Genomic DNA, 10,089 nt, shown 5'->3' with positions numbered 1-10,089 from the left:
TCTTCATAAAGAAAGACATGAGGAAAGTACTGCCCTTTTTTAGAACCCTCTCTTGATGCGGTTTTCTGTAGTAATCCGAAAATCAAAATGTAAAGCCTGTTGCATTGATATCAATACAGAAAAAGCAAAGTCAGTGCCATAACGTACTGAGTGCACTGTGGCCTGTTCCCAAGGATACAGCTGCTCAATCAAGGAATATAATTTAAAAGAAAAAACCACACAGTAAGAAAACAATGACCATGTAAACTAAGACCTGGTGAGAGTACAGCTCCTGAAGCTCTGTGTTGTGAATATTGACCTCATCTGAACAATTATCTCATTCCTACAAGAGCTCCTTGATTGAGATAGGTTTAGGAATAAATCTGTAGATCTGCATTTTTATGCTGGTTTCTGTGAAGTCCTGTGCTGACATCAAGTGGTGACTTATTTTTCATGCCGAAGGGAGCCTGACTTGTGGTACTGCATATGGACAAGGTAATATACGTTATCACGGGGAGTATGCACAGGCCACAGGGGCACTACAGCAGCAGCCTCACTGGAAGGTGATCCTATGGGAATGGACAGCCAAAGGCGTACGGAAAAGCAATGCAGCCACTGTGCAAGGCAAGGAGGGTAAGCTGAGCTTCTGCAGCGGTGCCGGGGTACACAAGGTGCTGGCTGAGCCTCCCCAGCAGCCACCAGATGTGACCCCTGGCAACAGTCCCCCTTTTCCCTGAGCTAAGAAATGTCTGGCTTGGACAGGTAAAATGGGGTCTGGTGGCTTCAGGGGACTGAGGAGGGCATGGAGAACTCATTTACTAAAGAAAGCGTGACACTCAACCAAAAAGGATGGGAGGCTCTACTAATTAGTTCTGCAGAAATATCAAAGAGGGAAAGATAAATATGCACAGCTGTGAACTGGCTGTGAATAAAATCAAGCTTCATATTAGGAGGGCTTTAACTTGGAGTGAAGTTCTGGAACAACATCCCTGTGGAGTCTGTGCAGGAAAACCCTTCCACAATGCAGTTTTAATGAGGAAGTTAATTATTTGCTGGAGGCATTAGGGTCCATGATGTGAGCTGTAACATCAGCCATGGGTTAGCAGAGACTGGCCTTGGCGAGGCATGCAGTCTGCTTCTCTCACCCTCATCAGCAATCACTGAAGCTGGTTTCAAAAGCTGCAATTGATGGGAAAAGAAGGTTTATTTGGAGATTTCCTGGTGAATGCTCAGATCAATTATATTTGTTAAAAGAACTGCATGCTCAAATAATAGCTGCTAATGTATCACATGAGAACACAGAATAGCCTCTATGTTTCTAACTAGGATTGAAAAAACCCACCACTTTTTCTCTCACTGGCTGGGGCTCTGACTGTAGAAATGATTTCCTGCTCTTTCCAGCAGCCTTCCTGTGCTGGGAGCCAAAAAACACAGTGCACCACCATTGCCATTGCATGCTGTTGTGGTTTAACACCAGCTGGCAATTAACTACCACTCGGCCATTCACTTTCCAGTGGGATGGGGAAGAGAATCAGGAAAAAGGTAAAAACCGTGGGTTGAGATAAGAACAGTCTGATAGCTAAAATTAGGTATAATATAATGGAAATAATGAGAGAGGTATAAAACAAAAAAAAAAAAACCCAACAATAAAGCAGAGTAGTGCACAGTGCAATTGCTCACCAACTGATACCCAGCTCAACCTGAGCAGCAATTGGTCCCTTCTGGGTAACTACCCCCGGTTTATATACTGGGCATGATGCGCTGTGGTATGGAATACCCCTTTGGCTAGTTTGGGTCAGGTGTCCTGTCTCTGCTTCCTCCTGGCTTCCTGTGCTCCTCCTCACTGCAGAGCATGAGAGACTGAAAAGTTCTTGACTTAGGGCAAGCACTACTCAACAACAAAAACATCAGTGTGCTACCAACGTTGTCCTCAGACTGAAGGCAAAACACTGTACCAGATACTAGGAAGAAAAATGACTCTATCCCAGCCAAAACCAGATGTATGCCAATGGGTTACTCCTTCCTCTCACCCTTGGCCAGGCAGGAGGCTGGCCCTGGCTGCTGTGTATAAGGCTCTGATCCTCTCTGTACTTACACCTCCTATCACAGGCTCTGTGTGTCCATACGTGGCCGGGATCCTGAAGTCAGGAAGAGTTTCCCATGCTTTCCTTCATGGCTGAGCAGTACAAACATAACAGCGAAAAAGAAAAATGCCATATCTGTTCAGATACATCTCTAGGGAGGAAATCCCTTGGTTGCTCCAAAAGCTGATGGGATTTGACTGGTGCACCTCAGCCTCGGTAGATGTTTTCTGGGGACAGTATATGAAAGATCCAAGCCATCAAATTGATCCCTGTGGTCATCCAGCTTGTACTTCGATATGGTACAAAGTACATTCTTACTGTTGATCTCTTGCTGTTTTATGTTACGGTAAGGGATAGCTTGAGGGTGGGAGGAATACCCAACTCTTGGAGCAGCTCTCCGCAGAGCTGTCAAACCTGCTCCCCCTTCAGCCAGTGTACTATGAGTAGGGGCGGGTTTGGTTTTGGTTTGTTTTCCCATGTTTTTCCGTGCACTGACCTTGCAGCCAGGCTTTGCCCTGAGAGGTTTTGTTTTCTCATGAGCAGCTGGACTTTAAACTTCAACATCTCTCATGTAGCCATTTCCCCCCAGACCTGCAGGAATGCAGGCAGGCAGCCATTAGGCTCAGAGGGTAACAATGGCAAGGTGCTCTTGGACAATGTTGTTTCTTCTCTCTGCCCTTTTCCTTCAGACAGAGCAGACAGGTATGGCCTTTGTTTTATTGCGGCTTTAATTCTGATTTGTGCTACTGCTGCTCTAAAAACACCTGCAATTTTGTACCTTGTATCATGTTTACTTTGTAGCACAGGCTGACACCACTGAAAACTGTCCCTTACATTTATTCTGTTTATTTCATATAGCTAAGTAAAAATGGCAGTAGGTTACTGAGGCAATGTGATTTTGAAGTAACACCATTTATACTAGGCTAGTATTTTGCCTTTTCTTCACACTTTTAAAGAGTGTCCCAGATATTAAAGAGAATTTTGTGCTGTATTTCTAGTTGCTGCTGAAATACAAATAAAAGAGCCCAGTAAAAGAGGCTGAGATGCATGCTTGTTATAGCTTGAAGAAATCTGTGTTTCTGTATTAATCCTCCATGGTTCGTCAAAAATAAGTAGGAGGTGGGCAAGGAGGAAAGAGATGGTGACAGCTTAAGAAGGTCAAAATGCCCCTGGCAGCAGCAGAAGTGTTCTGCCAGTTATGCTGGATACACTGGAACCACTGCATGGCAGAAATGTGCACTGGGGCATCAGATAAGGCTTTAAAATGTAAAACACCATCATGGAGCTTTTCCTTTTTGATTTTTTAATATTACGTGCAAGCCTGTTGCTTATTAGGTATCCTTCAAAAGCATCTGTATGCAGTTTCAGAATAGTTTTGTTATTGCTGTCACTTTTTCCACTTCTAATATTGATCATTTCAACCTTTGTGCCCAGCAGCACTGGGCCCCCAAACACTGCATAAAATACAAACAAAACCAAAAACCAAACAGTCCTGCCCCAGTGCATTTACTCTCCAAGCCCAGAACCAACAAACGTGCTGACACACACAGCCACGTACTGTTCAGTGTCAAAGGCAATAGGGTCCAGCATGGCTGCAGCTGTCTGGCTGCCAGGCAGGTTTTGTTGTGGGCATCACTGCAAAGAGGAGTTTTAAGATCTGATAACTTTCAAATAAAAAAGTTTATTGTGTCTTCCATGTAAAGGGTGGCATATGATAAAGCTCTTAACTTCGAGCACTGCTGAGAGGTAGCTTTTACTTATTGTCCTTAAGACAGATTTGAACAAGAACTCAACTATGTCATGGTTTTGCTGCTCAGCAACACCCCCCCCCCCCCCATGAACTAAAACTGAAAGGCACCAGTTTGAATCCATCATCAAGTAATACAAGTCACTCTCACTTCTACTGGTGAGTGTGAAAGCCCCATCCAGTTGTACAAAATAGCCTCTGCCTTTACAGTAATACTTTACCCTTTCCCTGGCCATGCCACAGCAATGTTGCTCTGTGTGTCTGGTGCAGGAAGAAAAGGTTTTGGGAAGGGCTTCAAACTCTCCCAGCTTGGGTGCAAGTCAGGCACTCCCCAAAAGTAAAAGGTGACAGATCCCCAGGTGAGTTTGGGCTAAGAAAGCAAGGCTTTTTCAATATATGAGTTTAATAAGGTTGAAACAAACTTAAAAGAAAGGTAAAAGTATACAAGGAAATGAATCAACGTATTTACATCAGCATTTTGTCACACAATGTTCCAGTGTTTATATCAGCTGTTGATGCAAACACTGTTATCAAGAGACAGAGGCGTGCCAGTTCCCTACATTTGGAGGAGATCCTCCAAGGCAACTTGGAAAGGGAATGCCTTGAAGAGAGATGTACACATGAAGAAGCAAGAGAAGTGTTTGAAAATGATGAAATGCTTGTAAGTACTTTGTTTTCCTGTCTGCATAATAAAAATTACTCTCTTGGTCCTTTACTATCAAATATAGCTCCATTGCCTGCTTCGTTTGTTTGGGTTTATCTCCATGATCTATCTTTGAACCTCAGCAGGTGTAAAGCATGTGTCTTCAATGGTTAAAATGGAAATGCAAAGGTTAGCTCTGATGTTTTTCAAGTTCCCCTCCTAAAAAATTATGCATCCTGGACCTTACATTGAAAAATCTATGGCTCTTGTCTCATCCTGACCATGCACAGAAATACAGCTTTAGCATCCCTTAGGGACCAGGAGGGGCAAGGAGGTGTTGGCATGGAGGTAAACAAGGCATCAGTGAATAGTGGGACATATAGATAGAGGTTCACTTGGTCAGTGGATGCAAATCCCCCGATACAAGAGGCCCTCTTGACACACAGAGGTGGATGCTGTGCTCTGTAACAGGAGCCTGGCCAGAGATTGTGTTTGCAGGGAGAGCAGAGGTGACAGCCATAGGCACGCCCATGTGTGGTCCCCGTGCTCTGGGGAAGGTTGATTGCGGGGAGGTACAGGCAGTGGAGAGAGGTGTCCCTTCGGGGAAAGAAGCAGCAAAGCTGGCTCCAGTACCCACGGAAAAGCAGGACGCATGGTGCTGGTAACCCACAGATCTGCTCTCTGCTGACCCCTCTGCCTCCAGCAGCACCTGCTGGGGGCCAAGCGGGACGGGATGGGACAGGATGGATGGGGTCACTTCCCAGGCCGCTGCACACCAAAGAGACAATGGCCAGCCATTTTTTACAGGAAGCTGTACTGCTGAAGGATTCAGCTGTTCCTCTCTTGCCTATGAAGTTTCTTTTCCTTTATAGCTTCTTAAACAATACAATAAGCAGGATGCAAACCCCTCCCATCTTATCCAAATTTTGCTGGCAGGGCAGAATTTGTAGCTGTGCAGCTGTGTACATGTTAAACCACAGTATATATTCTCTAGTATAATCTTTTTATCAAAATATTAACTGAAGATTACACTATTTTTTAATTAAAATCTAATTTATTTTCTTTTTTTTCCCTCCCAGAAAATGTTTTGGGATGCCTACTATGGTAAGACAGTCTCTTGATTTCTCTCCTTCATAGCGCTGTCACTCTCTACACATTCAGTCCCATGCTGCTTTTCAGAAAGTTTTTAGCTGTTTATTCTACAAGGAACGTCCAGTCACTATTTGTCATGTCGGTAGTAAAGCAGGAGGAAAGGTTTTGATGTGAATGGATTTAAAAAGTAGTAAACAAGAAAAAAACTTAAGACTGCAAAGTGAATAAAGGTTGAAAGTGAGTAGATGTTATCACAGTAAATAGGGTATTTCCTGAATTTACGGCTGCTCTGAAATAACCTGGGACCTGAGAAATTCTTCTTTGCTGATACAATAGAGCAGCACAGCTCCATCAGGAAAACCTCCCTAATACAAACCTAGCACTTAAACCTGAGTGAGATAAAGAGGCGTTAAAAACTACTGGTCTGCCTGCAAACTCTGGATGCTGGCATTACATCGTCCATTGGCAATTGACAAGACAAGAAACAAATCTGTAAAAGGTCTACAACGTGGGGGTAACTCATCCCTCTCCTGTGGTGTTGCTCCAGGTGGCAGGAGGTGCTCATCGAGCCCCTGCCAGCACAATGGTGTGTGTGAAGACAGCATCCGTGGGTACACCTGCACCTGTGCGGAGGGCTACGAGGGAGAAAACTGTGCTTTCGGTAAGTGATCACCCCCCTTCTGAGAAGCCCTATCTCCTCCTGTCTTAGGGGGTCCCTGGGAAATGTACACGGCTCTCTGATTAGGGCCAGTTATCAGTTATCATATCTGATTAGGGCCACTGTTCTTGGCAGAGCAGGGATGATATGTGCTGCCTGACCACTAAAATGTTATGGCATCCTGAGGTTTTGCAGGCTGCCTCTTCCCCCTGAGCCTCCCTGCTCTGGGGTCCAAAGGTGGGTTCTAAAGGCAGCCCTGCCACTGCCACCTGCACTCCCCAGCTGCTTCTCCTGCCAAGGTCCAGGCAGCGTGTGGCCTGAAGAAGCAGGGTTGCAGTGCCAGAGTGCCTGGGAAGCCACCCCTGTGACTCCAAGGCCACACAATACCCACAAGGCAATCCCTCAGGACAAAGGGACTCCAGAAGAACTGTTTTCAGTGGAAGTGTAAAAGGTGTAAAGCAAAACGGATGCTTTCTGGTGTGTAAAAAACCCTGGGCCAGATCCTACATTTTCACATCTGCCAGGTTCTACCTTCCAGCCCTTACATCAGCAGTTCTGCTGGCTCAGAGGTCCCCTGGGGTGGGAGACAACCTAGCTGGGGCAAGGCAGGGTCATTTTCTGTATAAGGGTGTGACTGTGACCAGCTTCTGAGGGAGCACAGAAGATGACACAGCTGGGACCAGTGCTGGGAACTAGATCTGCTCAGCAGGAGCTACCTTATGTGAGGTTTGTCACTACTTCTCCACCTGTGAGCTAGATCAAATAGCTAGATTAAATGGCTGTTCCTCCTGTTGCTTTGTGCTGAAGCTGAAGTGTTTGCTCAGCTATGGAAAGTTGACTGAGCATGTTACAAAGACAAATAATACCCCCCTTCTTTTTTCTTGTCTTTGGCAGCTGCTAAGTTTCTTAGCACAAGTGTGAGAAATAAGATCTATGCATTTGATTTTGCTGCAAAGCAGAAAGCTTAAGCCTTCTTCCTCAAGCAATACCTGCCTTCCTAACGTGCACAACAGTTCTCTCCATTGCAAATGCTTAGTGTTTTGTTTAAGAGATCAGAAAGAAAACCCATGGCATCCTTTCATGGGTTCACACAGAAGACCTTGTTTGACCCTTAGCTAACACCCCCACAAAACTCAGAGGCACAGACAGTCTGGTGCAAGAAGGTGCTGGGTGAGCACAGTTTGCAAAGAGTCTGTGGACTCTGCAAGCTCAACTGTCTCCAATTTCTGCTTAAACAATGTGGTGCGAAATACTACCAAGGCAGAGTCCCTACCCACCTCCCCATAAAGCAAGTAAAAAAAGAATGCCAAGTAAAGATGACTCAAGCTATGCAAGAATACTCCAGCTGAATGATTCCCAATGTTTTTCCCCAACTTGTTCCGTTTAGCTAAAAATGAATGTCACCACCAAGCAAAGGAAGGATGTCACCACTTCTGCTACCCAGGAAGTAATTCCTACCGTTGTTCCTGTGCTGATGGCTATGAGCTTGGGAAGGACAAAAAACAGTGTATTGCACTAGGTAGGTGTGAGCATGGAAGTACAGGAGGCACACGCTCAGTGCTGTGGTGGGCAGACTTCCATCGGGTATCCAGATGTGATCAGCCTGCTTTGAGACTGAAGCAATGAGCGTATTACCTTCCAAACTGCACAGAAGAAGGAATGTAGGGACCACCACCCAAATGCCAGAACAGTGGTAAAAGAAGCAATCTTTGATCTGAACAATTAAACATGAGTCCACAGAGAGGACTTGCATTATCTTACATATCACTCACTGGGCCAGGTTTTCCACCTGGTAAACAGTAACTCTGCTAAAGAGCAGGCTGTTTGGGAATGAGTCTCAATTGATTCTGATCAGGCACTTGATGGTGGGCAACCTCTGCTGCCATATTCATTAGCTTGAACCAGTAGCCCTCTTAATTTTTTCAGGCTCATAGTAGGTATCTCATGAAATCTCATCCCCTTATAAACTAGGTCTACTAAAAACAGAGTAGTAAACTTGTCTCCATTTTAGCAAGTAGGGCATGCATTAATTGTCTTGAAATGATACAGCATGAGGTGGTTTCTTTTTTAATTCATTTCTAGATCAATGTGCATGTGGCAGAGTTCAAGACAGTGATAATGTGATACATGGAATCAGGAAGAAAAGTGATGAGCAGTTTCCCTGGCAGGTATTTCTAGCAATTCATGAATCCCAACACTCAGCCTCACATGAACAGTGCTATCTGCTGTCCACTTGCATTTTCTTAGGTCCTGCTTCTGAACTCCGAAGGGAAGGGCTTCTGTGGAGGAGTGCTGCTAAAAAGTAACTTTGTGTTGACTACAGCAGAGTGTGCCCTTCTGCACAGCCATTTCGAAGTCAGGGTTGGCACTGGTAAGTGATCCAACGCATTTTCTGTCACAGCACATTTTAGTATTGATAAGCTCAGTTTACAAAAAAAGCTTACTAAAATTTCTGCTGCATAAAAATATTAAATGTGATGACAGCCGATTTGTTTCCTTTAAGCATCCGAGTGAAGTATCTTGAGCTAGAACTACAGCTGCTCCATACCCCCTATAAGTCAAGCAGAGAGGCAACTGCCTCTTGAATGCAATTCAGAACTCGGCACCTAGAAGACAAATGAGAGGGATTTAGAGGTGGCTTTTATTTCATGCCAAAACTTGCTTCTCTTGTTGTGATTCTGTCCTTTCTGCTGAAATTATGCATGATTCTACACAGCATTAAAAAGCTGTCAGTATATCATCCCTAGTTTACTGCAGTGGTTTCAAGGAAGAACACCTTTAGTTTCTCTACTGCATGTATTTCTTGGTCAGTTTGCATGCTGTCTCATAAATTATTCCTGAGTGCAGTGAAATGTCATTGCTTCACAGGGTCTAATGGAACAAGTGGAACTGAGAAGATAATGCAAGTTCATGAGAAACACATACACATCCGCTATGATGAAGACACTGGTGAGAACGATATTGCATTACTCCAACTCCAAGAGCATGTTGAGTGCAACAACCATCAGCTGCCTCTATGCACCCCTGAAAGAGACTTTGCAGAACACATTTTAATTCCAAAACTGCCTGGTACAGTCAGTGGCTGGAGAATGGAAGGTGATGAACTTCATGGTGATAAGTCACAGGTTTCATACCTTCCTGCTGAGGACTGCAAACAAAGACTCAACATAAGCCTCACAAACAGGCAGTTTTGTGGACACCTTCAGGAAGCTGTCGACAAACAACTGGCTGGAGGAAGCTTTTTGGCTACCAAGTATAAGGACACTTGGTTTCTGACTGGTATCCTGGGATCTTGGCCACTTGAAGACACTGACTGGGAAACATTTCTATTCACTAACACTGCAAGGTATATGATATGGTTTAAACAAAAAATGAACTAAGACACAAACACAACCAACCCTCCAGCACCAAACCCCCTGTAATCACTGCAAGGAAACATCTGGGTGGAGCCAGTACACCCATTTGACTATCACTATTTGCAGCAATGGAAGTGGCAATGACGCTATGTAACTCCAATTCACAGAGAAAAGCCCATCTGTCTTTCCTCCTTCAGCTGACACACAGGACTGTGAAAGTCATAATGCAGTAAACCTAGTTATTTTACTAAAAACTGGCTCAAGTTTCCTAGAATTGTTAATCTTAAAACTCAAAAAGCAATGATGTTTTTCTGGGATTTTAAATGTTGCTAGAAGTAAATGAGTCTCTCTAATTCCTGTTACCCTGAGGTTTGTGTCAGCAAATTCAACGTCAGCATCTATACAAGTAAAATTCATGAGGACCAGGGGAACTCCAAGCCTTTAAATGCCTATGTTAATGTAGGCCTTGACACTATCATCACACTAAAAAAATGCTTCCCCTCTTATGTAGTACCTGGGTTTTCCCTTAT

The 10,089-nt window shown here is 44.4% G+C and overlaps 1 protein-coding gene across 2 annotated transcripts; it reads left to right on the top strand.

Annotated features, from left to right (window-relative positions):
- Positions 1 to 2,626: 2,626 nt before the first annotated feature.
- On the top strand, positions 2,627 to 9,912 carry PROZ (protein Z, vitamin K dependent plasma glycoprotein). 2 transcript variants are annotated; one of them, XM_065677885.1, is made up of 8 exons: positions 2,628 to 2,765; positions 4,308 to 4,471; positions 5,533 to 5,557; positions 6,093 to 6,206; positions 7,591 to 7,722; positions 8,286 to 8,371; positions 8,451 to 8,574; positions 9,072 to 9,912. In XM_065677885.1, exons 1-8 carry the CDS (start codon positions 2,699 to 2,701, stop codon positions 9,581 to 9,583), a joined length of 1,224 nt encoding a protein of 407 aa, XP_065533957.1. In that variant the 5' UTR covers positions 2,628 to 2,698; the 3' UTR covers positions 9,584 to 9,912. The 2 variants fall into 2 exon arrangements, with proteins under 2 accessions (XP_065533958.1, XP_065533957.1); XM_065677886.1 differs by lacking the exon at positions 7,591 to 7,722 and having other exon boundaries at positions 2,627 to 2,765.
- Positions 9,913 to 10,089: the final 177 nt, after the last annotated feature.

The sequence above is a fragment of the Lathamus discolor genome, chromosome 4 (assembly GCF_037157495.1).
Source record: "Lathamus discolor isolate bLatDis1 chromosome 4, bLatDis1.hap1, whole genome shotgun sequence".
Classification (NCBI taxonomy): Eukaryota; Metazoa; Chordata; class Aves; order Psittaciformes; family Psittacidae; genus Lathamus; species Lathamus discolor.
This window is presented reverse-complemented; position numbering and strand designations above follow the sequence as displayed.

What these genes read in the sequence shown, in the direction of transcription:
- PROZ (XM_065677885.1), top strand. Translation starts at nt 2,699, where the DNA reads ATGGCAAGGTGCTCTTGGACAATGTTGTTTCTTCTCTCTGCCCTTTTC. An exon ending in GTTTTGGGATGCCTACTATG is followed by an intron (nt 5,558 to 6,092) that starts GTAAGACAGTCT and finishes GTGTTGCTCCAG; the next exon opens with GTGGCAGGAGGTGCTCATCG. An exon ending in AAAACAGTGTATTGCACTAG is followed by an intron (nt 7,723 to 8,285) that starts GTAGGTGTGAGC and finishes ATTCATTTCTAG; the next exon opens with ATCAATGTGCATGTGGCAGA.